Below are 27,413 nucleotides of genomic sequence, written 5' to 3'. Positions count from 1 at the left end.
ACTGGGTACTAATGACATAACACAGTAAAAAATAGCCCCTTTTTTTCATAATTTGCCATTAATTGCATAGTCTAGTTCAAGAAAAGAGCATAAAGGATGAAAATATAAGCTAAGCACTTGCTTCTCTGTATGCCTGTACTGACTTCAGTGTTTTGCAATCATTTGTTTTTATCCATCTGTCTCGGCCTCCTCAAGAGGAGGGACCACATCATGTTCGCATGAAACCCCATTTTCTCCCATAATGCCTGGCACATCACAGGAACTCAATATGCATTTGCTAAAGAAGGGAGCAGAGGAGACAATCCATGGTAGTATGTGTTAGATATTGCAGGCAGGTCTGCAGAGGAGTGATCACTCCTTCAGAATGTCATGGTCAAGGAAGGTCTCGTACCCTTCTGTTCCTCACAGAATTCTGTCCGAGTTTAACCTGTCTGTTTTTCTTTAAAGGTAGAATTGATTCTTTTTATTTCACTCTCTTCAGAAGCCAGGCCGAACTCTGGCCTCAAGGAAGTCTTCCCTTAGAATCAATATAATCAATTACCTGACTCATCATCCCTAACTCTGCGCCGCCCTGCCCCATCAAACAAATGTTTAAAAAGCCTTACCTACTGATGAAGGTGGGGTATTTTCCAATAATTCATTATCCGAATGTCTGTATTTTCCAATAATTCTTTATCTGAGGCCCTGAAGTTGTATAGGGAAGCAAAAGTCATAACCCAAATGGTTCACTAGAGAACTGACCACATATAAAACAAAACTCAGCTCAAACATCCTTCTGTGATTAACTCAGTCGGTGCTTCCTATTGTGCCAAAAACTTTGACAGTTTTTGCTGCTTGGGGAATGTTGTGGTGTAATGACACAATGCAAATTTAAGGCAAATCTATTAAAAAGTAAAATTTGAATAGATAAGATACAGAATTTTGTGAAACCAGTGAAAATGATGTGAAGACCTAATCAAATCGCATGCAAAGTCATTGACAACTGAGAATCTAGTAGTGGTAGACCAGTTAACAATTGAAAAATATAAAATTATAGGTTTTACAAGGCAATGACTTGAATACCAAAATTTTTAAAGATGTCAGGGAAATAAAAACACACAAAGAGCTCAGACACTTTTACAAAAATGATTATCTTTAAGATTACATTGTGAAAGTTAAATGTGAGGAATATCTTTTCAGCTACCATATAATCCATTTTTTAAAAAATTAAGCCATAAGAGAATCAATATTAATCCATTCTCCCTTCATTCTCAAAACTAGTGCATTAGTGCATAATTCTAATTATAACTTAAATATCTAGATAAGGTAAATAAACCTATTGGTATTTGTGTTTTCCACTTTTCAAGATAAAGAATCAATCAAACCTTTTATTCCTATTTACTATAAAATTTTTATCCCATTTTGAATGGCTTGGTTTTTGTTTGTTTGTTTGTTTTAGGAGACACCAGGGACCAAACCCCAGACCTCCCATGTGGGAAGCAGGCACTCAATTTCTTGAGCCACATCCACTCCCTAAGTGGTTTCTTTTAATGGACTTCTCCGGGTACCAATTATCCCAAGATAATGAGGACTTCTTGTATAGCTTTGTCAGCTTTTACACTTGCAAATTTCTGTCCTTCCCCAATTAAACAATAAGCCTTCCAAGGACAGAGATTATGAATTCTATTTTTATTTATCACCCATCTCCACATCACTGTCCCACATCCAATTGCAACTCATGAATCTACCCCTGGCACAGAGATCTGTAGAGACTAAGCATGCAAAATATATTAATGATTGATTACCTGACTTAGAAGAGAATTCTCCTGAAGATCAGTCTAGCCGTACCACCACCACTTCCCCAACATTTCTGGTGGTACCAGAGATTTCTCACCTAATTACTTAGCCACAGCTGCTTTATTTAATTCCTGGCATGGCCCACCTTAGGAAGGAAAAGGTTTTGAGATTGCCCTTCCAAACTGGTGGGGTTTTTTGTTTGTTTGTTTTGTTTTGTTTTCACTCTACAGGATATTCTCTCTTATCACAAAAGGAGCCATCAGCGTCTCTCTCCTGGATTATATCTGGGTTTCCTAAAGCTATGTAGCTCTGTGGATCAAATCAAAGTTCTGGTCACCCAAAAGTTGCCCAACATTCTCTGCCACGTGAAGATCCGTGAAAATAGTAACATTTCCAAGTAAGTTGTCATAAGTTTGGATTTTCCTTGTGATGAATCAGCGTCCCAAGTGAATGATTTGATGTGTCGGAAGCTGGAGTGTTACTTCTCAGTATAATTTCTATGGTGAGATATCCTTTGGGGCCAGCACACTGGAACAAAATCCTAAGTGGATTTTAATATTTGGAAGGTAGAAAAAGCAGGGCTTGTGGTCTTGCTGGATGAGAGGTGTGAGCCCATTAAAAGAACACTGTCCTTTGTGTTTCCTCTTTGCATTATTCATGGTACAACCACTAAGACCCAACTGGTTAATGAACAGATGACTTTTACTTTCAAAAACAATGCTATTTCCAATATCTTTCCTTCATAATCTTAAAAACAGTCATGTTCATTTTTCTCTCTTTGGTATATGTTTGGTTTGTTTTGTTTATTTTTTGGTAATGGATTCTGATAGAGCAACTTGGTTCCTGGTCCTAAAGAACTACCCCCTCCTCTTACTCTTCCCTCCCCTCACTCTTTGTTTGTTTCCTATACTCCTTATGGTTCTCTAGGGAAGAAAAGAAGTAACATGGCCTGACCTTCTGGAAATTCTGCTCTGTGGTTTGGCATTATGGTGAATTACCCTGCTAGCTTTGGGAAAGTTGCCCAATCTTGGTAATCTGGCTCAAATTTACAACTAGCTCCCATAGCAGGTCTCTGAAAGTCTGCTATAATGAACTGAATTGTGCTAGAAAAGAAAAAAAGGGAAGGGAAGGGAAGGGAAGGGAAGGGAAGGGAACGGAAGGGAAGGGAAGGGAAGGGAAGGGAAGGGAAGGGAAGGGAAGGGAAGGGAAGGGGAGTTCTTCAGGTTAGAAGGAGTACAAAGTAGATCCACATATTCTAGTTATAGATAAGGATTTGCTTAACCAAAAGAGCCTCAAATTTGGCTCAAATTTGGTCATTTATTTGGGTCCCTAAAGTCACAAGAGTTTATTAACATGTCTATAATATTTCACAATATTCATTATGTAAATACTCTTTGATGAAAATGGAGGAGATGGTGATGGTGATGATGAGAATGATGCCCTCATTGAAGAACACTCTAGCTACCATATTCTCTCTTTTCACTTTTCAACTACACCTAGACTTTAAGTCTGCCATCTGGTGGTCACTTGTACAATCAACATTAGTTGTCATCTCAATCCTTCCCAGAAGGTTACATGGCTCATTTGTGGATTGGGTAGGCAATGGTTACTGTCATCCAGTTTCTAGATTTGGAGTCTCAGCCTCAGACTCCATATTTTAAGTAATTATAACAATGAATTTCCCCTTGCCAAGGATCCAGGTTTCACTGAACAAAAGATCCCAGTCATCTTCAGTCTGCCAGTTCTTTCTTCTTACCCTAATAGCCCAAACTGATTAGTTAGCGTTAGATGTTGCACGGTATATCTACAGATGGAAGAAAGAAAAGAAATAGTTCCAGAGCAAGTTCTCAAAGATCTCAATTATTTTCATGAAGCCAACAGTATGCCCAGATTATCATATGATTTAATTTTGATATTTTTTTCCTTTTTTGGGACAGAGGGTGACTTTTCCATAGTCTCTTGTCCAATGTGGGACTTGAAGCCAATATCTTGAAAACAGAAAATTCCTAAGGAGTTAGTTGGTTAAAATAGAGTGGGGAAGTGGCTGTGGCTCAAGCCATTGAGTTCCTGTTTACCACATGGAGTAAATCCCGGCTTCAATCCCCCAGGACCTCCTGGTAAAAAAGAAAAGAAAAAAGGTGTCCCAGACCTGCACGGTGCAGAGAGGTGCAGGCCCCCACACAGTGAAGCATCACACCAAAAAGATGATGATGCAACCAGGTAGAAAAACAAACAAAGTGTTTTCTGATGAAACATCATGCCACAATCAATTTAGTTTCCTGACCCAGAAATGGGAGCCCAAGCTGGTGTATCCCTTTAGGGAGAGCCCTCAGAGGGTTTTCACTAGGGTGGAAACATATGTCAGCCGATCCTCACTTCCCTTCCCCAGAGAGAACAGCAATGCTTTCCTCTCTGGCCTGCTCTTGGGAGCATATTGCTGCTGCTCCCCGCAGAGTTTGAAGGAGGAGAAACTGGACCAACTGAATGTGTTTAGAGACTTGTGCTAAAATACTTGTGGGAACAACGTTGCCCAAGAGGCATTTACCTTGATCTTTTCAAGCTCCTTTTGAAGAGCAGCCTTTGGGAAGCAAACCAGATGTGCTTTCCTCCCACCATTATTATTCTTTTCCCTTCCCTTCTGTGTGCTATTTGGAAAAGTTCATTAGGAAGGATTATAGAACATGCAGGGTAAAGACACAGGTGACTGATTTGCAAGGAGGTTGGAAGCAGTGTTGTGTGTCCCAATTCCTTTTTATTGGAATTATCCGGTGTTCCTGTTTGTGAATCTCCTCAAGCTTCTGGAAGGAGAGAGAAACCAAAATAGTCCCTAAGATTACAACAGGCCAAGACTGAAATGTGCCATGTGGTTTGTTGCCTGAGTTGGACCTGAGTCCTGTGGTTACCCAACTGCTGAGACCAACCAGCAGAGGACCCTGTAGTAAAATGTAGGGTCTTAGAACTTAGAGAGGATCTTCAGGGGAAGAAAAATGAGGACAGCCAGGAAATTATTAACAAAATATTTGAAAGCTCCAATCTCAAAAACTGATTCATGCTAATTTGACCTGCTCTTCCACAGTTTATGTGGTTTGATAGGTGAAATAAGCTTAAGTTAGAAAGAACTCATTTTAAACTCCATTTGGGTGGCAAAAAAAAAAAATTCAAATTTCATGAATTACACTGAGTTTTAACCACCAAGCATTGGTTATCCAGGTTCTGCACATATAAACTAAGAAAGTTCTGAGCTGTGTTCTGAACGTTTGTTGTATTTCTAATTTTAACTTGACTCAACATACAGAGAGGAGTGGGAATGGATCCAAAAGCTTTCTGGCTCTGAATCTATGGAAAGTGTGGATCATGCTTCTGACTGCCCCATGCAATTGTTCTTCTACGAGCTCCAGATGGCAGTGAAAGCGCTCCTTAAACAGATCAATATACCTCTACACCAGGTATGAGACATTACCAATTTTATCTTCTTTTATGGCTCATGGGGCCTGCATTGCAGCACAAAACTTACTCGAGCAGTAAAAAATAATAGGCTATTAGTTTATTTTCATGTATTTAAATACCACTTTGCATGTAACATGTACGTTTTGAATTTGATGCCTCCAAGTAGACACAAGTTGCACTTCAGCTCCATTTCTCTATCTCTTTGATCACTTCCAAGTTTCCCAGACCCCACTGTATTATGGTCAAGCATGGAAAATCATTGGCTAATCTATCCGAGAAGATACCAAGCTTCTGTTTCAGGATACCATGAAGCAAAGAGAAAGAATAAACAAATGATTTCTCTAAGAACAGAAGAAAACAGTGTAATCTGCAGCAATAGACACTATTTTCCACAAAGGAGTTGGAATTGTCTTATCTAACTCTAACCTCCACGAATAAGTAACTTTAAGAAACACTGTTTCCATATAAGAGTAAAAGTTTTCCAGGTTCTGTCTAGTAAGTTAACTTTGTGTAGCCCTAGGTTGAATTCCTGGTATTTCTTTATTTTGCCTATATTCACTATCCCCACCCACCCACTGCACCCCTCGACACCCACATGCAAAAATGAACCAGTAAGTTTAGCCGGTAAACCAGAAGGCCATTACAGGAGTGACTGGCTCTCTTTGCCTAACAGAAAGACAGTCATGAATTGGCCCTTAACCCATGGAAACAGGATAGATTTGACACTCCAAGAGGGGTCTCTCAGTGGGGTACTTCTCTGACTGTAAGTCGGTATTGCAAAGCTAGTCCAAAACTGCCAACATTACGGTGCGAATAATTTGCACAAGATGCCATAAAGACACTAGGGGAGCAACTGGATCATTCCAGGTAAAGGGAAAAAGTATCAGCTCTACTGGTGACCATAGATACTATTAAAGGGTTTCTTGGGCTTAGCAGGTTTGAAGAGGCTCAAATTTCATTGGTGACTCTTGGGCTACATATACATGTTGGGAAAAGGCTGCCTAGCAGTGCATACAACAATTTTTTTTAAGATACTTGTAAAACTTTTTTCAATCCTTGGCCAGAAACTACATTTTTCCCCCTTAACCAATTTAAATTGAAACTAGTGGATTTTTAATTCAATACATTTTTGTTGCTTCATGTAATTATATTCATCATTTTGAAAAGCCCACAGAATGTAATCATTTTCTGCTTTTATAAGAAGCATAAATGTTGTTTTCAGAGTTTATGTGGAACATTACTGCCTTAAATCTTGATTTTATATAGCATTATTAAATGGGCTGAACCCTAATATTTATGTTGTATAAAAATTCCAAGCTTGAAGTCGTGTAATTTCGTTAGATGTTTTATGCCAGTTTGGTGTTGTTTATGTAAGTGCCATGTTGTAACTCTCCTATTTTTCCTCCGCGCGTGTCCCTCTGCAGGCAAGGAACTTCCGCCTCTACACACAGGAGGTGTTGGAAATGGGTCACAATGTGTCCTTTCTTCTCCTGCTCCCTGCCTCAGACGACGTCTGTACCGCCCCAGGACAGAATAATCCTTACACCCCACACTCAGGGTTTCTCAACCTCCCTCTTCAGATGTTTGAACTTGGTATACTAGCTTGTTTCACCTAGAAATATTAACCCAGCCTCCTTATAATAAAATCACAAAGTTATATCTGTTCCCTCTTGTCCCAGTGGAGGGTCAATAAATCACATGATGGCTTTGGCAACAGCCCTTCCTAGAACTGTGTACAAGTCTGAGAGAAAGCAAAGCTCCAAGACTATGTGCCTGAGCCATAATTATTGAAACCCAGCTAAGACCCAATGGAGAGGAGGGAATTCTAAACAGAAAGTTCAGTTATCAGGCTGCAGTTCTTGCCTCCTCTTTGCTTTCTTAAATACAAGAACTGATGTTTTCATGAAAAGTACCGCCCCTCCCTCCTCTCTCTTTCTCTCCTTCCCTCTACCAACTGGGAAGAAAATAATAATGAAATTAAAATATACTGTGCATATCACTTTGGAGGAAAAAAATGTCTGTAACTTTAAGTAATGCTGGTTGATTAAATAGACCTTAATAGTAAATAGACTAAATTTCTGACAGACCATGTGAGGAATTGACAGGATTTCTCAGGATGCAAGGCTGTGATTAGCAACGTTAGATCCTGAATGGTGGAAGATCTTGTCCTGACTTTCCAAAGTGAATAGCCTGGGCCCCGGTTTCTCTATTTTGCAGAGACCCCTGCTGCCCACTGAGAATGTGAATAGAGAGCTTTGTCTCCCATCCCCCTATTTCATCCTGTAACAGGCCAATGAGAGGCAATTAGCAAGAGGTTTCAGTCAGTTCAAATGAATTGTACGATTTGTGGGTGGGTGGAATGGAGGCGGACCCTCTTTGGATTGCTCCCCAGCCACCAGATTTAGAAGCAGAAGAGGCCACTGCTTCATGTCTCCGTTTGAGACCTAGACATCTGAATCTGAATTTATCCCTTGAGGATAAATTGCTTAAGCCTCTGGCTTTCCCTTGCTCGAAGCCATTCAGAGGGCTGAACGCTAGAGCACAGCAACTGTGAGTTTCCAGAGGAAGGAGCGTCATGAAGAGAGGCTTGAGTCAGGCTGGCAGCCGGGGACTTGAAAACTCTAGGTACCCGACAGCGGGACACTGACAACCACTTACACTTTCTGTAGCTCCTCTGTGTCAAATGTCTCGTAACATTGGCCATGCCACTCCCAAGAGGCCTGAGTGTGATTGTGACCATTTAATGAGTTCCCCATCCGAACGATATTACTAGAAAATGATAGAACATCATTGCTATTGTGAAATATGGTAGATCTTTCCAGTCAACAAACATCTCCTGGGTGTCTAGTGGGGAAATTCAGAGGTGAGTAAGGCAAAGGCTTGTCCTTGAGGGGCTTTCAGTATGGGATAGGAAGAAACTAAGAAAGCAAATTAGTATAGAACAAAGTAGACTATACCAGAAGTCATAAGTATTAAGTGATATCAAAAAGAGAAAAAGAAAGCACATTTTCTAAACGATGACGTAGGAAATGCTTCTCGGAGGCAACAATATTTGATGTGTCTTAAAGAGTAGACAGGACATTAATAAGCATGGATAAAAGGAAAAGGTTTCTTGTCAGGGCTATTGTAATAATAGTCCAGTGTTATGGGAGAAACCAAAAGAAGGAAGCACACAGTTACAAGAAACCCTGGAAGTAATCCACAAGATTGGGCAACTGTTTGGATGAGGAAAGGAAAAGTCTTTCCTCTGGGGTTCTTCAGTCTCTGTGACCATGAGGGTATTGGTGCCAATACAGAAGTAAGGGAATCAGAGCAGGGAAAAGTTTGGGAAAGCAAGTGATGCATTAGCTCTGAATATGTTGAATGTGACCCTGCTAAGTCAGCATCCAAATGGACATGTTCCATTAGAAGTGGTAATGCAGGAGGGAGAGTTGGTAATAAATACAGAGATTTGGTCAGCAGCTACTGATAACAGCTGAAGTCATGAAAGTGAATAATTTTCCAGGGATTCATAATTGAGAAAAGAGCTAAGGAAAATATTTTATTGGAGAGCTAACCAGGAGTCCTCTCTGTGTACATGGTCATTGTTGCTATATGATACAGGCAAAATTCATTAAATCATTTCCCCATGCCTCCATGGCCTTGGTGGGTACTGTCAATGATTTGTATCAATCAGAATTGTAGGACTTCCAAGAACCTGGATGTCCAAGCCCTGCAAGTCTCTTCTCTTTTTTGCCTTGCTGGGAGGTTCACCCATTCTTCTTGGGCAGCTTCCCCTTGTTCCACTGTTGCTACTCTCTATTCTACAGTTCAGTGGAGTCTGTTAGCATCCATTGCCTCTCTGTATTCATTCATTCACTCATTCATTCATCCATCCATCCATCAATAAATAGTTATTGAGTAGCATACTATGTGCCAGGCACCAAAGAATCAGCAGTGTGCACACTCTTCATGGAGTTTATATTCTAGCAGGAAAAACAGATTAAAAAACCAATTGACAAACCATTAATTCTGAATGTCGGAGGGTAGTAAGGACTATAAAGAAAAATAAATCAGGGCTAGAACCTGGACTAAAGTGATGGGCTGCAGTTTTAGACCGGATGATGTGGGAAGTCTTCTCTAAGAACATTTGAGCAGAACCCTGAGACTTCCAAGCAATGGACACAGCAAGTGCAAAGGCCTTAGAGTGAGAATGTGCTCGACGGGGCTGAGGAATAGCTAAGCAGGCAGTGTAGATGGAGTGCAGTGAGCAAGAAGAACAGAGATGGAAGATGAGATCACTGAGTAAAGGTCCAGATCATGCAGGGCCTCATAGGCCATGGTAAGGACTTAGGATTTTACTTTAATTGTGTTAGTAATCCACTAGAGGATGTGGAGCCCTAGGGTAACATTTTAAAAGCTCTGAGAAATACAGTCGCAAAAAACAAAACAAAAAAAAAAAAAACAGCTTCTTCTATCCAGCATTTCCCAAATTTATTTTAACATAACCAAAACCTTTTTTGGGCATGGCACAAACTCACAGAATACGTGCTTTGGGGGTGTATTGCCCAGTGCTTCTCAAATTTTACTGTACATAAAAATCATTTGGAGAACTTGTTAAAACACAGATTCCTGGACCCCAACCCCAGAGAGGCTCAGTCAGTCGGTCTGGGAAGGGGCACGAGAATCTGCGTTTCTAACAAGCTGTCAGGGGGCAGGATGATGCCAACCCATGGACCACACTTAAAGTAGCACTGCCTAGGACACAGAGATGGGGACATTTTAGGAATGTCCAGAACTAGGGGTCTAAGCAGCCTAAGAATACAGTGGAGTCCAACTGTGCCGTCTCTTTTACCTGTCTTACATCTTCTTATTGCTAAAAACAATATAAGACCATCTGATATCATCTTTCATCTATGAAAAACAGACTATAGATCAAAACCTGGATCTCAGTGTTTCCTGACTTTAAGGTGTTTTTTTCCTGGAGTAAGCCATACCGTCTCACCTTCCTGACCCTCCCTTGTCACCATATCACTGGTGATCCAACTGATTAATGAGGATGACATAAGTTTCCAGAAAAGGCCACTTGATTGGGCTCAGTTTCCTTGGCATAAGCAATTCTTTTCGAGGGACTAAGGGGAAATGATGCCAAAAGCAAGGAATAAATATACTCTCTAGTAAGGGCTTGTTGCACTTCAGCAACACTAGCAACAATTTCAAAAATATTGCTGGGCCTTAGTAAGAATTGTGGTAAATTCTTCTTATCACCCAGATAAGCAGAGCTTTCCAAGAGGCAGGCTGCCTCAGCTACTTCCTCCATTAGGCTGCTAAGTATTTACTAACATCTTACATAGGAACTGTTAAGGGTCTACTATGGTGGACCAAGCTCTTCTAAAAAAAAGATGTTTGGCAATTTTTCATTTGTTTCTTAACAGCAGGGACTTCTAGCCTCCTTAGTTAGTTTCAGAGTAAAAAGTTAAGACATAGACTAAGCATTTCTGGAAGAGGAGAGATTATTAGAAATACAGTCAGAACGCAGAAACTTTTAGCTAATAGCAACATAGGAATTCTAATGGAACTTGAAAACGTATAAATTATGGGAATGTGTAAATTATAATAATAAAACAAAGGGTTACACTATATTTTAGTTTTTCTTGTGTATCATCCCCATCCCCATGATATTTGGCAAACTGACCATGTTCCTGCCAGTGGCCTCAGTGAATCATAAATAACTTGCTCACCAGCTATGGAAAACTGCCTCTGTGCCTATTCCAGCGTTCAATACTTCTTGCAGGGACAAAATGATAAAGACGTTTCGCCCTCTGTCTCCTGGAGTAAAAGCCAGGCTGGGGGAAACCCATAAGGCATTCTTTCACAGGAGGACTCATGGGTAGAGCGAGACTGCCACACGGGAGGCTCTGGTGAGATCTCTACATGCAGGGTTGAGCTGGGGCAAAGTAGGACAATTTCAGCAAAGACCAAGTCCCCTTCCCACAGGCGAGGGCTGCCCTTCCACGCTGCTTTGAGGAGGTGTAGGCTAGCACCCTTCTGCAGTTATAAAGCCTGTGCCCAGGGTCCTGCAGAGGTCACTGTTTACGCCGTCCCCTGGGACAAAGGAAGAGCGGCGTCATGAGCCCTTCAGAACTCTGCCCAGTGCCGTGGCCTCCTGAGGACTTGCCGAGCCTGCTGAGGAAGTCACTCTGCCCTGACCCTGCAGCCATCACGATTGAGCAGCAGACCTCTGAGAAAAGAAAGCTGATCTTTATTGATTCCCTTGGCTCTATGGTTCATACTAATTGGACTAGAAAAACAAAAGACTGGGTGTTTAAAACAAATAGTTTGAGGCCTAGTTGTCTATATTTCGTATAACTGTACTTGGCTGCAAATGTCTCCTGAGCCTCCACTGTATGCCAGGGACTGGACAGGGACTGGACGTACAGACATAAGTAAGATGCAACTTCTGTCCTCCAAAACCTCAGAATCGAATAGGGAATACACTTATCTGTACCAGCAGTCCCAACACAATGAAAGAGCTACTGGAAGAAGAACACTGTTGGATTTCAGAGGACAAACACCTGCTCCTTCCTTACAGAGAATATTATTTGAACTGGACCTTGAAGGATAGGTAAACATTCACCAGGCAGAGCGGAAAAGGGAAATCACTCCTAGCAGAAGGAATGGCATGCACAAAAGCTTAGAGACGTGAGAAAATTCAGCCCAGTGTACTCTCTGTATCAGTGTGAGCAATGCTTAAGCATGTGAAGAAAAGTAGCAGGAAATGAACTTAAAAAGGAGAAAGGTCAAAATCACGAAGGGCCACTATGACTTCTTAAAGAGGTTGAACTTTATCCTGTGGGCAATAGGGAGTCATTAAAAGATTTTAAGAAAAGGAATGATGTGGTCTTACTGGTTTATGGCAGATGGCTTGTGGGAGACAGAAAAAAGGCTGAGACTAGAACTAGTGAGACAATTAAGAGACTGCCTCACTGGTTCAAGCAGGCAACAGTGTGGACCTGAACCAAGGCAGTAGCAGTGGAAGTGAAGAGGAGAAAGCAGAGGCAAAAAGAATTTAGGAGTCAAAATCACTGGGACTTTGTGATTGATTTGAAGTGGTTGAAGAGCAAGATGGAGGAGCCAGAGAGTCTGAAGAAGGTGCCGAGATGGATCATGTTGCCATGTGCCACAAGAGGAAATGGGAAGGGAGGAACAGGTTCGGGGGAGGAGAGAGATGATGAGTTTAGTTTGACAAATGATGAGTTTTGAGGTGCCTGTGGGATATTCAGGCAGGGAGCCTAATGGAATCCAGGCCACAGGCTTACAAGAAATGGCATAGTCTCAGCTCTCATACTGAATGCTCATTTTTCATGATTTAGAATACCATTCCTGAAATCCAACTGTCAATTCATTCACTCCCAAGAGTCAGTAGAGGGGCACCTTGTGCCCAGGTTCTTTCTCACACCTTGGCAAAGGTTAGCTTGTTGACTCCTAGGCTTCCAGGCTAGGCCACATCGCCCAGACTGATCAGGAGTTTATTGAGTTGAGACTCTTCGGAAAAACATTCTAATCCCAATCCTGCTCCAATGTGCTAACCCAGTCAATGACTGATTCTTCCTGGGAGGGAGGGAATGAACACTTATTTGTATTCGATACGTGCCATACACTGTATCAGGCACTCTATACGCATTGCATTATTTAATCCTTGGTAGGCACTGTTATCCTTGTCTTAGATATGAGAAATTTGAGGCTGCCAGAGGTTGCATGCCCATTGTCACACTGGGAGTGAGAGACAGAACTGTGATTCAGACCTGGGCATGTCTGATGCCCAACTCCCAATCCAGGGGTTCTTAACCAAGATTTCAGGGGTCCGAGAAATTGAATAGAAAAAAAAAAACCCTATTGTTCTTATGGGGACACATGGGTGCAGGTGTGATGTATTAACTAAATAACACACAGTATAGTGTGGGCTTAGTATGATTTTTATGTATGTAGCATGTTCTGAGTGCAGTGGATAACTGCCTACAGAAAGGTTGGTAAGGATGGCACAGATGGTTTTGTGACGCTGTGGGAAAGCTTGAATTTCTAAATGTTTGCCAAAAATGTCCATTTGAAGAGATGTTGAACCGTGTTCAGTATCAGGTATTGAAATTATGGGAAAGTTTTAAAACATAATTTTGAACAATCCTAAAATTTAATTTAAAGACATACCAATGTTGAGTGTCATAAAATTACCTGCTGCTACCTTCTGAGTAGGGGTCTGTGGTTTTCACCTGGCTGGCAAAGGGGTCTGTGGAACAAAAAAGGTTGAGAACCCCTGCCCTGCCCTGATCAGACTTCTAGTGGGGGAGCCAACTGTGTTTTAGTTTGTCACTATCTTATATAGAAAAAAGGAGAGAGCCACAGGAAATGAGTTTTAGTTTGAGAATTACTGACATGTGGTCTAGATAATGACATTAGTGTAGCCATATACCATTTTTCTGGAAAATACATGTGATTCACTTTTTTTTTTTTAAATTAGAAGCTTCCAGTCTATCCTCCCCTCCTCAGTGATGGCTACCAAATGTATCATTGCTAAACCACAAAAGACTATGTTAAAGTAACATTTGTTAAAGTAACATTTAGGGTTCTGGATGAAAACCACTAGAGCAGGAAACTGAAGCATTATAGTTGAGGCTGCCTCGTAACTCACTTGTGGTGCGTGGCGTGGATGGTGTGGGTGCCGTGAGACCACCCACTCTCCACGGCTTCCACATCAAGGAGATACAGCAAGAGAATTAAGACTGGACTCATTGTGTTTCTATTAAAGAAATTCTTCAGCACCCCTCCCTGTCTGCCCAGTAATATTTTAGAAGGGCTCTCTCTTGCTCTTTCTGCTCACTTGCTCTCTCTCCCCAACTTCGTTTGGAAAGGAAGGCTGTGAGATGCTTCTCCCTCTTCACCCTCCAGCCAAGAGAAGGTATCTGTCAGGCGCTAACGGGCCATAACGCCTCCCAGAAAGACAGGGATACATTCACGGAGTCACGGGGGTCAAGGGTAAACTGCACAGTAAAGAGTGACTCCTTCCTGCAGAGCTGCCAGTAAGTGGCACAGACCTCAAGTACAACTTTCACGACAGGAGAACCAGGAGCACAGTGAGAACAGAGGACAAGAGGAGAATTTGCAGGAAGGGTCTGCACTCTTCAGTAAGGTCATGCATTTATCCATTCATTCAATAATCATTTCTTGAGGTGCTGCAAATGTCCTATTTTTGAAGAAATAAAATTAACTTAAGACACGGTGTTAAGACAGTCTGGTAGCAAGACAGTCGAGTAAATGCAGGATAAATGTCGTGATAGATTGAGCAACAAGTGCCAAAGAGGGAGAAACTGTGCCTGGGAGGAAGTAGTGAGGCCTTCACAGAGGAGAAGACATTAAGCGGAATCATGAAGTACCCGAGGCTGATCTGAAGGTATCTGTAGAGAAGGGTATTTGAGAAAGAGGAAAAGACACATTGAAAAGCATGGAAGCACAAAAGGATGTGATATGTAATACATTCCGCTTGACTGAAGCATAGAATCAATGCAGGATGGGAAGGGGTGTCACATGATTAAAGATATGACTGACGATATAGTCAAATTCTAAATTGCAGAGAGCTTTCTTTATGGTGATAAGATGTTTGGACTTTATCCTGAAATCGAGGAGCTCTGTGAGGTCTTTAAGCAGGGAAATGGTATGAAAAGTAGAGCATTTGGGAAAAACTCAACAGTTTGTCATTTACTGAGGGGCCCTATGAAATCTTCTTCTGCATGTCAGGCAATGAAGAGCACAGCAGGGTCAAGGGCGTGAATAGGAAGGATCTGATACTAAAGAGAAAAATCAGCTCCGGAGCTGAGACTACATGAGCTGAAATGGTGTTCGGTGAAGTAAAGATGGGCCACTGTAGCCCTCAACCCTTTCTTCTCTACTTCTATGTGATGAAATACAAACAGAGCATGCTGCCCTTCCATGTACCTAAGACTTACCTTAAGGGAAACCAAGCAAAGAAGCAGGCAGTGGTAAGAAGGGAATTGTAGGGTGCACAGGGAAGGAGGGCTTCTTCAGTGAGATGTAGAGATAACCAGATGCCCCACTTTGGGATAGTCGGGTCTATCTTCCCTAAATGGCCAGGTCCAGGTCTAGGGAATCAGCAGCAAAGAAGCCGAAGCACAGGAATTAGATGTTCTTTCTAGAACCCCTTGCCAAAGAAGCCAGAATAAAAATGTTTTGACAGACTTGTGGGGTTAATAACAGCCCTGTTCCCAAAGCATGGAACACTAGTCCAGGTCAGAGGTACAAAGAGCAAGGGAGGTTCCCAGAGACTACGTCTCCAAATTCAACCACGTCCCGGAAGAGACTGGTGCTCCACTGGTCTAAGTCAGGGTACTTTCCTCATCCACTGGAATCTGCAGTTTTGGTTTTTGATAAGAGACAGAGAAGAATGCAAATCTGGCTTCATCAGGCTGCCTGGGACAGGCTCAGTCCTACCCTGCTCTGCTCATCCTGAAAAAGGCAAATGATGGAGGTGAAGGTCAGACCCTTTCTTCTGGTCATGTCTGCCAAAACCAGAATGGTCTGTCTGGGCCTCAGTTCCCATCATTCTTCCAGAAGAGCCAAGGGAGGGAAAGGCAGGAGGAGGCACCAAGCCTGTCCTTACAGACTTGTAGAGAAGTTTTCCAGTCCGACAAGGGACACCTCAAGAAAAGCACGCCTTGCGTCTTCTAGGGCTTCTGGCCTTGGAAAGGAGCAAGCAAGATTCATATCAGAGATCATACTTCTACCAAAAGTAGATTTCAATTTGTTGTGTGGCTCATTTTTTTCTTTAAAGTGATAAGCAGGCTTGTTTTCCCAGTTGACCTGTATGTATACACATACAGACCCTGCTTTGGGGAAAGTCCACATAAATTGCAGCTTGGGTCAACCCTCCTTCACCATGCCTTCCCAGGACTTGGTAAACCTTAAAAAGGAATACTGTCTGCCTAAAGCCAGACAACTGGCCCCTTAAGAGCACATTTATAATTTATTTATGGCTTAATATTTTCCAGTGATAGGATTAATAAATCATGTTTTCATTCAACTTATTTTCTTTGAGGTAGGAATTTCTCTATTTTGATACCAGATCTTAACATGTTTTATTTTGCTTGTCCATCTTCCAGTTCATTTTTGCAGCTACAGGGAGAAATTTATTGGTCTGTATTGCCGCCTGTCTGCTGTTGTGGAGCTGGATTCTCTGAACACCCAACAGTCCCTGAGAGAAGCTATCTCAGACAGTGAGGTAGCAGCTGCCAAACAAAGACACCAGCAAGTTTTAGATTTCATTCAGGTAACAGTTTATTTATTCTGAGGTAAAAGAAGAAGAGGTTGGGTGGAAGAGATGAAAGCCAAGCAATCCAGGATGATTGAAAGAACATAGTGTGCAAGTAGCCTACTGATATGGTTAAAATGTAGAGCTCAGGGAGATGTGAGTTTTCAAACAAAGCCTGAAGAAAATGCTACGGATAAATCACAGTGTCACTAAGAGCTGTCAGCCACTGTGGTGGGTAGCAGTAGCTTCCCATATTGGAGTGAAGAGGTAGAAGTAGTGATGAGAATATTATTCTTACCTGGAGGCCTGTTGATGATTCCAACAGAAAAATAATACATCTTTGTAATTAACTCAATATCCCAGGAAAAAAAGAGAGAGAAGAAAATGACCCACCAGTTCATTAACCCAAAACCATCATACCTAAGGCTCTTCATGTTTTGGACTTCTTTGTGGTAGAGTTAACAGTTTATCTCTGGCTGCAGAGGTTAGAAAATGTGTTCACTGTCCAGGATCTTGCCTGGAAAGGCCTATGGGGACGCCTTGGGGTCTTGTGAAAATGAAGTGACTAGAAGTCAAGAGAATACAGATCTGGTTTTAAATTGCCTTTTACTCTCTTGGGCAAACCTTATGACCTTTCTGCCCATGAGTTACCCAATCAAGCAATAGCCCATGATAAATATCACTATGATGTGTATTCAGTTCAATTTGATCAATATTTATTGAGCACCCAGGTATAAGGCACTGCACAGGAGGTATAAAGTTGAATTAGACGTGGCCCCCGAACTTAAGGAGTTTAAGATACATTATGGAAAAATAAAAATAAAATAAACCACATTACGGTAGGTAAGAAATGTGTGCAAATACTTTTGTATAATGTGTTGGGTACAATTTGGTACAAAAAGATAAGTAACAAAAACAGCACCCAAAAAAAAAAAATCTGTATCTACACAAAGAAGTGAAAATTTACTTTCATTTGTTGTTATTAGGAAAGTTGCCATGGAAGATGTGATTGATATCTGAACTGGACCTAGGGTAGGTTAAACTACAGGGAGGAGGAGTGGACTGTGGGACAGTCAAAGCAAATGAATAAACAGATAAGGCAGAGAGACCAGAAAATATAGCATTTGGGAAATGATGAGTAGTCAATATTGGTTGGGGCATAAGTTGAGTAAAGGATGGTAGTGAGAAATTGGGAAAACTGAAAGGTGTGAGATCAGACCATGAGAGCTTTATTAAAGGCCACAGTAAGAAATTTGCACTTTATTCTGTAGGCCTTAGGGAGCTGGCCAAAGTTTTGGAGAAGGTAAGTTATAGATTCTCACAGATCTGTAAAATAGATTCAGGCAGGGGGAATATTCCTTCCATATGCACTGGTGTAGCCATACTGATTGTTTATGGTAAGCATTCATTCATGTTCACTAAACAATTTGCATATCATCTCTGGATTTAAGGAGGAGATGACTAAAGCCAGGGAAACAAGTTAAAAAGTGACTACAATCATCCAAGTGAGAAGTAATGAGAATTTAAGATGACGAAGTGCTGTGAAGTTTAGGCTAATAAATCTAAGTCCCAATCTCTGTAAACTGGATGGTAAGAGTACTACCTCACAGGGTTACTGTGAGAATTCAATGAGATAATGCAAGTAAAGCACCCAGCAGAGTGTCTGGTCCATAGTAAGTATGCAATAAATTACTTATTCATTCATTCGCTCTTCAATAGGAAGGAAAAATCCTTTGAAATATGTGTGTGCAAGATTTAGGGTTTTTGAGGTACTCAGGAAGAAGATACTGTAATACACTTGCAAAGCAAATAGGAGACAAATCTTTGGGATTATCCTGTTTCCCTCACCCTGAAAATGAGTTCGCTTCAGTGAACTAAAGAAATCAGCCTTTCAAGAAGTTACTTGCTCTCTTGCCCTGAGAATGTCGTGTTTAAAAAGTTAAAACATTTATTTCTTATTTTATTTCCAGTAGAGATGAAACAAAGGTGGGGAGGAGGTTGAGCAGGGAGGAAGAATGCAGTCCAAGGAGAATATCCAAGACTGCTTCAGCTTTTGAGCCCAGTGGGAGGGACAGTGCTCACTGTAAGGACAATAACGAGCCACAAGTCATGGAGCTAGTATGTTTTAGTCCTGGCTCTTCTACTAATAAACTTCAGAGGATTGGACATTTCATTGGGTCTCCATGGTCCTCAATGTTTCATATGGAAAGTGAAATGATTGGATTAGGTGACTTCTATGAGTCTTGTCAGCTCTGACATTTTATGACTTCTTTAACAACCATAAATATTTTTAGAGCAACGCTGCACCTTAGATTCTGCTTCTGCTTTATTCCACTGTTCGTCCAATGTGGAGGCTGACTTTTCTCAGTCTGTCACATTCTCAAACCCCCCAAGAGTTCCTTGCCCCATTCTTACTCCCTGACTACTACCCCTGCTCCTTTCTTTTCATTCTCACCTAGCCTAAGGATCCACTGCCTTTTTTCCCTCCCCTTTTCATCACAGCGTTAAGTGGGCTGGATAAAGAAAGGCAGGCCAGGAATTCTTCAAAGTTCTGTATGGCTCTGGTCTCCCAAAGCAGGTAACTTGAGATGCCCCTCTACGCACTCTCCTTCCAACCAGCCAGGTACATGTAGCTTTGGATAAAAGCCAATTCCCAAAGAGTTCAAAAAAACAACTCCTTGGCCAGGGTAAAACTAGACCATCTCCCTGCACCCACAGCCATGGATGGATTGCCTGGCTCCACCCAACATGGATAACTTCCCAAAGGGGAGAGAATTTCGACACCACCTTCTCTTCCTATCTATGTTGGGCTTCTCAGTTAGTCTCTCGCGCTCGCTCAAAATGAAAACCAGCTGTAGCCACTCACCCACTGGTGTTCACAGCTCAACCCACCGCACACCATAACCTACAGAGGCTACCGCCAGCCGCGAGAGCATTTGTATGATTCCAGATCTAAGACAGTGTTGAAGTCACTACACAAACCAAACATTGTAAAGAGCAAGGGAGTCTATGTAAATACAGTTAGGAAAAGAAGCCAAGGAGTGCAGCCAGAAAGGGGGAGGGCTGGACCCGGGGAGGTGGAGAAAATCCTAGATAAGGTACACAGGCTTTGTAGACAGCACACGCAGCAGAAATGTCAAAGTGTGCAGACCTGGAGCTTGGCATATTTGGAGCTGCTAAAACCTAAAGGGCAATTAGGCTATAATTTATATACTGCAATGCTTCAAATGCTCCTAAGCTGTAATAGAAACACAGCTCATTAAATATGGTCAATCTATCATCCCCGCAGGCACCTTGTAACTGTGTTGTGAGAAAACCAATCACCTTTACATTTTAATAAAAATATTATCTTGCCTGAGTACAGAGAAAGGGGTGTAATTTATGGGATGAAAACTGAAAATTGTTAAGAGCAGGGTGAGAAATGGATGCAGAACTTTTAACCAACAGACCTCGAGAGTTCATGGGCTTTCTTTTTTTTTTTTTTTTTTTTTTTTTTTAATGTGTCAGCAAGTCTTTAGAAGCTGAATTTGGACCTTAAAATCAGTAGGGATTATGTTGTCAGTTACTTTTAGATCAACAGTATAATGTAAAATGGGTGAAAATTGGACTTCTTTTGGAGCCACTTAGCTAAGTCCCATTAAAGGCAACACACAGGCCTCCCTAAACCTATGTTTTTTATTTTTCGTCCATTAAGACCTCCTCACTGCATCACGGAGAAAAATTCAGAGGTAATCACTGTTTCTACACCAAATCTCACTATCCATCCCTGACAATAAAGCTGAAACAATCACATCCAAAGAGGGCAGGTAGATTGTTACTAACAGTTGTGTTAGTTTCAAAAGGCTGCTCTAACCAATTACCACAAACTGGGTAGTTTGAAATAAGAGAAAGTTTTTCTCCCACAGTTCTGGAGTCCAGAAGTCCAAAATCCAGGTGTCATCAGAACCTCACTCCCTCTGGAGGCTCTAGGGGAGAACTTATTTGCTGGCCTTCTTGGATCTATGGCCGCATCACTCCCATCTCTGCTTCCATTGTCACATCGCCTCCTCTTCTTCTGTCAATTCCCCTCTGCTTAGCTCTTAAAAGGACACTTGTCAGGAAGCAATGTGGCTCATGTGACTGAGCTCCTGTCTATCACATGGGAAGTAGCAGGTTCAGTTCCTGGGGCCTCCCGGAGAAGGCGAGCAAGACACCAAGCTGGCACAATGGGTAGGCATAGCAAGCTGATGCAACAAGATGATGCAAAAAGGAGACACAAAGAGGAAAGACAATGAGAGACATGACAAAGCAGGGAGCTGAGGTGGCTCAACCAATTGAGCTCTTCTCTTCTACTTGGGAGATCCCAGGTTTGGTTCCGGTGCCTCCTAAAGAGAAGATGAGCAGAAACAGAGAGCACACAGAGAATGGACACAGAGAACAGACAGCAAGCACAAAACAAAGAGGGGGGTTAAATAAATAAAAAATAAGTCTTTGGGGGAAAAAGGACACTTGTCATTGGAATTAGAGCCCATCCAGATAATCCTGGATAAACTCCTCCTCTCGAAACCCTTAACCTAATCACATCTTTTGCCCTATGAGGTAAAATTTATTCTCTTATCACATAAGGTCATATTCACAGGTCCTGGGAATTAGGGCATGGACATATCTTTCAGCCAGTGGCAATAATCATCACATCAGTATGACAGCTGAAAATTTTATACCAATATATGGTTTATACAGTGTCCTCATTTACATCATCTTACTTAATCCTCATAATAACTCTGAGGGGTAGAGATCTAAAGAATTAGGGAATCATTCCAATCATTCATGCATTCATTCATTGAAAAATCTCTTATTGAGTGCGCACTCTACACTACTGAGGGGTCACGAAAAATACAAAAGCACAGTCCATATCTTCACAGGCACTCTCAAGATGGTCCACCATCATGAAATGCCTTTAAAGTAATTTTGAGGCAAGAGTATATCGGATGAAGGAGTGCCCAATAAAAGCCAGATGAGAGCGCAACAATCCCATCTCAAAAATGTGTCCGAGTCTTCTGTGGGAGTCCCACTTTGGCTTTACTCCCTGAACTTCAGATTCCTCCCTTCAGAATGGCTCAGTGCTTCCTCTTGGGCCTGCCTACTATGGAATCTCCTGTCCAGCTTATCATACTAACAAAGCCTGAAGCTCAGTCTCATGCCTTCATTCATTAACAGCCATGAATACCCTGCCAAGTCGTGTCACCCAGGACAGAAAAGAACTAGAAAGCAAAGCAAAATGGCTCTTAGCCACACGGTGCCATTCACTAGGTCATTCTCACTTGCCTGGCACTCTGAACAGGGCAGACTAAACACCACAATCTCAGACACTACTCTGTGTTTGTAGGGAGCAAGTTTGTGGATATTCTTTTAGAAGTAGGTTTAAAGTACAGGTTAAGACCCTAAGAAGGAACTTTGAATGTAAAGGATAATGCTGCATAGTCCCTTACGTTTATTTTTTATTTTTTTTAGTTTCTTATTGTATTTTTTACACTTTTTTAATTAAAGTTAATAGATCACAAAGAACATTACATTAAAAATCATAAAAAACACAAGAGGTTCCCATACACCCCACTCCCCACCCCTCCACCCAATCAATTTTGTAAATTGTCTTTCTTTTTGAAGATATATACATCATAAAAAAAAGTTACATTAAAAAATATAAGAGGTTCCCATATACCCCTCACCCCACTCCTCCCATGCCAACCACCTCCCCCATCATTGTGGCACACTCATCACATTTGGTGAACACATCCTGGAGCACTGCTGCACCACATAGATAGTAGTTTACCTGGTATTTCACACTCTCCCCCAGTACATTCAGTGGATTAGGGCAGGATATATCAAGTCCAGCATCTGACCCTGCAATATTCTTTGGGACAACTCAGGGTCCCAAAAATGTCCCCACATCACATCTCTTCTTCCCTCTTCCTGCCCTCAGCAACTACTGTGGCCACTTTACCTTTAACACCTCTACAGTTAGAGACACCTTGACCTTGCATCATTCACACAAGGAACACCTTCTTCCTGGAAGTTGAGTGACACCAACTTTCTAAATATTCTTCTTCAAAACTCACTCACAAATTGTCGGAGCTGGAAGGAGCCTCAAACATCATCTAGTTCAAACTCCTCTTTTTACAGCTAAGTTAAATGAAGTTACTGGTTTGCCCAAAGCACCCAGTGAAATTAGATGCAGAGCTTATCACAAGCTCCAGGAGCCCATGAAAACCATGTGACCAGCAGCCCCTCCTTGAAGATGGTCAAAATAACCAGGAAGCTCACAATCAGTTTGGTGAAGATCTGGGAGAAAGTCTATCTACAGAAGTCGATGCAAACATCTGAGTGACTTTTACACCAATAGGCATCAGAGTAACTACTGCTGTACTTTACAATGAAAATGTGATTAACTGTGAAATCATTAATATCAAAATGGTAACAATCTAAAATGGGGCCAGTCTAAAAATGTAAAGATGTTTAAATTACTTAATAATAAGCTGTTTTGTAGTTTAGAAGCACTTATTTTAATATAAGAAAGTAATATGTGTAATATATAAAGTTACTTCTTTCCTACTAAAATAAGACCAAGGATCTATACTTAGCAAAGTATTCCAGTAATGTTTTGTTTTTCTAGATTACATAAAAGAACTAAAAGTACATTTCTTAAAGCATTCTGAAATTCAGACTTTATCATATGCCTTCCCCACAATATCCCAATGAGGAATATGTCATTATATATTGAGAATTAAAAGCAGTTTATATGTGTGAGTGATATACCCTGTAGATTTACAAAAGCACTTGCAAACCCATCATTTCACCCAATCATCACAGCAACCCTTTGTGATATAAAAGGGAAGATATTCTTGTCCACATTTTACTAATAAGGCAACTAAGACTCAAAGAGACCAATGGTTATTACAAAGCTAGTAAATGGTGGATCCCATTTAGAACACAGGTCTACTGTTATTTTCACTAGGTAACGTAGTCCATCAAGTAAAAATTAGCAAGACAAGAAAGATTATAAAAAAGTATCTTCTAGCCTAGCAAACCTATGCTGAAAATATTTTAGTTTTGCTCAAAACCAATACTATGGTAAAATGATCATCTTGGATTCTTGGGAAATATTACTTTTTAATAGCTGTTTGATAATTTTACCATTTTATTTTGTAGCAAATAGATGAAGTTTGGCGTGAAATGAGATGGATCATGGATGCTCTGCAGTATGCAAGATACAAGCAGCCGGTTTCTGGCTTACCCATCACGAAGCTCATAGACCCCTCAGATGAGCAGAATTTAAAGCAGATCGACTCTACATCGTCACATACAGACTGCCTTCCCTCACCATCCCCATCCCCGGAGTTGCACAGGAGAAAGGCTGTGAGTGGTAAGCAATGATGTCTACAGTTCAGTCGCCAGATTCTGGTCCTCTCTTGATGAGGCTCTGTGTACTGAGACATTGCTCCCAGCAAAGGGTAGGAAACACAGCCTGGTGGTAAGAGGCCAGCGGCATAGCGGCAACAGAAACACAACAGTGAGGTGTAGGGAATTCAGGCAATAACCCATTATCAACTCCAATTAGGACTGGGAAAGAGGAAGTCCAGTTTTAGCCCAAGCCTCCAAGACACAGAGAAAGATGAGGCTTCAGAAATGCAGAATGGAGATTACTGCAGGGCCAGGTGAGGGCCAGGTCAGTCCAGGGAATCTGACCAAAACCAAATAAGGAAGAACAGGCCCAGCCTTTAGCAAACGGAGCTGACAGGAATGAGGCAGGAAGCAGGTCCCAGCCTGGTAAGAGTTCAGGGCATTCTTCCCACCCACATGGCACCAATGTCCTGGGGTTGGAAATGGGGAAGAGGTAAACCTTGGCTCAACGAGAATCCTGAGCCTGAGGCCAAATCAGTAAGTTGGCCTCAGTATGGATACAACTGAGCTGGAGGAGATGCCTACCAAGGCACCTTCAGCCCCGAGAGTTAAGTAGGAAGGACCATGTCCAACTCTTTTGAGTTTGTACAGAAAAGGCTAGCAGCAAAAACATGACTAGGTTAACACAAATTCCTAAAAAGCACCTTTATGCTTGTAAGCGGAGAGAAAGCATACCACGCAAAGGCAGTAGAATGCTCTTTCTAGTCCATGTTGAGGCTCGTGCCATTTTTTTGGCTAGTTTAAAAAAATGGCCTTTCAAAGCATCTTTCTTGATTCTTAACTCATAAGATGCTCCAATTTTGTAAGCTTTATGATAATAATAGTAATTGATACTTTGAATAAAGAACTGATTTGTGGACTTGTCCCATAGGGGGCAGCATAGTGTAGCAGAAACATCTTGGGATTAGAAATCAGAGACCTGGATTCAAATCCCAGTTTTGCTTTACTAGTTGTATGATCTTGAACAGATTACTACATTCGAATCCCAGTCTCCACATATATAAAATGAGAATAATAATATCTACAATAGAGCTACTTGTGAATGACAATTTTCTCAGAGATGTACAACATATCATAGACAGTAAATAGTAGATATTAAATTTAATGCTCTTCTTATAGAAAATTTTAGTGGGGATATGAATTTTTTATGTAAGTAAATTTATGTGTGCTCCTGTGTTTTAAAAACTTCAATGCCTAAAAATCAAAATTTGGCAAGGTTAGGAACTTGGGACCAAGACAGCTAATTTACATTACCACAGGATTCTATGATTTATCAAATAATTCAACAAAAGAATTTGGGGATACATACACAAATAAAATAAAAATATCATCCCTACAGAAGTTAGTCTAGTGGGAGAGACAGATGTATGAACAAAAGACTGCATGGTAATTATATATGTGCATTGATGAGGGTATGCAAAGGGTGCTGTGGAACCCACATGGAGTCCTGGAGGAAGGGTATTAGAATCAAGTACTGACCAGTAGTTGGAGTTGAGCGAAAAAGTAGGAATGAAGAGAGCATTATAGGAAAAGGAACCAGAATGTGCAACTGTATAACAGCTGAACTGTAAGCAGTCAGTCTGACTGAAACACAGGATCCTAAGACATTGTTCAGTCTTTTATTATTATTATTTAAAATATTTATTGCTTACTTACTCTTTGAGGTGACAGGAGCATAAGGATACACAAAGTCCCTTCTCCCATAGAGCTTACATTCTCAAAAGAATGACAAACAGTGAAAACATAAACAAGATAATTTCAGATAGTGAAAACTCCAGAGTATAAAACAAAGCAGCAATTGGAAGTGGGGTGGGGCAGGGAGAGCACTGTATTTACTATGATTATCAAGAAAGTCTACCTGAAGATGTGAATCGCTGGACTGTCTATGTGCCAGCTGGACCCTGAGCCTCAGCAGAGTTGCAACAGCTGCTTTCCGGTTCGTTGGACTTACTCAAGTCAGCTAACAGGGAGGTGAGGATGGTCAACCACCACACCAGGGACCAAGAGAGTCTACAGCTGCAAGCAGGAAAATTCCATCCATCAGCCACGTGAGATCTAATCCCCCTCTCTATTTAGAGGGGGAGTGGACATCGCCATCCCAGGGTCTTCAGGATGGAGGAATAAAATATGAATTAGAGTGGAAAAAAAGAAAAAAGAAAGGAAAGTTCACCTAAGGTGACATTTGAACTAACCACAGGAGAAGCCAGTAATGCAAAGTTCTTGGAGTTGGAATATTCTAGGCAACAAAAGAGCAAAAGGCCCTGAGTAGGGTGAGGGATGGGTAGACAGCCAAAGTCACTGGAACAGAACGAACAAGGGGGTGTGTGTTGAGAGATAAGGTAGTGAGGACAGCAGGAGCCAGATCATGAAGGAGCCAGATCTTGCAGGGGTCTGTTAATCATAGCAACAACAACAAAAAAGGTTTGGATTTTATTCTACTTGTAATGGAAAATCATTGGAAACTTTAAGGCAAGGATTGATATGATCAGAATTATTCCTCAAGATCAAATCTGGCTGTCGTATAAGAGTCCATAGGAGTGAAATATTGGAAGCAGGAGACCAGTCAGGAAGTTATTAACAAAGGAGGTACCGAGTTTTCTGGCTTGGGTGCGTCAGGATGGCATGATGTCATTTACAAAAAGAAAAAAAAAAAGTTAAGACAGGAAGAGAAACATCAAATATGTTGAACTTGAGTTAGCGCTGGAACATTCCACACAAAAAGAAACGTTCTGGAGAAAACAGATGCCTGAGATCTGGCACTCCAGACAGAGAACTAGGATAATGTACAGATTCAAGAACTGGTGCCATATGAATGATGTTTGAAGTCATGAAAATGGTTGGGATTCCCCCCAGAGGGTAGATAAAGTGATGAGAGGAGACTGTGGAGGCATCCCTGTGCAACAGCAAGTCTCAGGCTAAGAAACAACCAGAGAAAGAAGATACAAAAACAAGAAAGTAGTGTCACAGAAATTAAAGGTGTCAAATGATGCAAAGAGGTTAAATAAAACAAGTGAAAAGATTCTGTTGCTTTGTTCTTTGAATCCACAAGAAAGTCATTGGTAATCCTGAGAAGTGCAGTTTGTGAAGGGAAGGAGGTAGAGGCTGGACAGAAGTAGGTCAGGGAGTAAATGGGAGGTGAAGACGTGGAACCAGTAAGGACACACTTCTCTTTCCAAATTCTTGACTGTGAAAGAGAAGAGGGAGGGAGGGCGTAGCTAGAGAGGTGTACAATTGAAAGGGCATGCTTAATAGGCAGGATAGAGACGCCCCCTGATGTTCCACAATTCATATAATTCTACAAATAACAATTCTACTTCCATCTCCACAGCCCTTGTCCCCCTCTCTGCTTACAGATCTCTCACAGAGTTGCATCCTCTCTTGGCCACAGGGTCTAAAGTGGGTTCCTCCTTGGCTGCATGAGGGTGGCCTCCTCTGTGCCACAGAAGCACCAGACTCT

General features: G+C 41.5%; 1 protein-coding gene across 6 annotated transcripts in view; it reads left to right on the top strand.

The window, feature by feature from the left end:
- The window catches only part of ANKFN1 (ankyrin repeat and fibronectin type III domain containing 1), a 411,393-nt gene that overhangs the window by 366,368 nt on the left and 17,612 nt on the right, over positions 1-27,413 (top strand). For all 6 annotated transcript variants that reach the window (XR_011646850.1, XR_011646849.1, XM_058283928.1 and 3 more), the window contains exons 15-19: positions 2,007-2,173; positions 5,072-5,222; positions 6,648-6,816; positions 16,371-16,537; positions 23,705-23,918. Coding sequence is in view for 4 of the 6 variants with exons in the window: in XM_058283928.1 (XP_058139911.1) it covers positions 2,007-2,173; positions 5,072-5,222; positions 6,648-6,816; positions 16,371-16,537; positions 23,705-23,918 (868 nt within the window). In the remaining 2 variants the exon portion in view is untranslated. The remainder of the gene's footprint in view (positions 1-2,006; positions 2,174-5,071; positions 5,223-6,647; positions 6,817-16,370; positions 16,538-23,704; positions 23,919-27,413) is intronic.

The sequence above is a fragment of the Dasypus novemcinctus genome, chromosome 21 (genome assembly GCF_030445035.2).
Source record: "Dasypus novemcinctus isolate mDasNov1 chromosome 21, mDasNov1.1.hap2, whole genome shotgun sequence".
Lineage (NCBI taxonomy): Eukaryota > Metazoa > Chordata > Mammalia > Cingulata > Dasypodidae > Dasypus > Dasypus novemcinctus.
The sequence above is the reverse complement of the archived record's forward strand: the minus strand, read 5'-3'. Positions and strand labels throughout refer to the sequence as shown.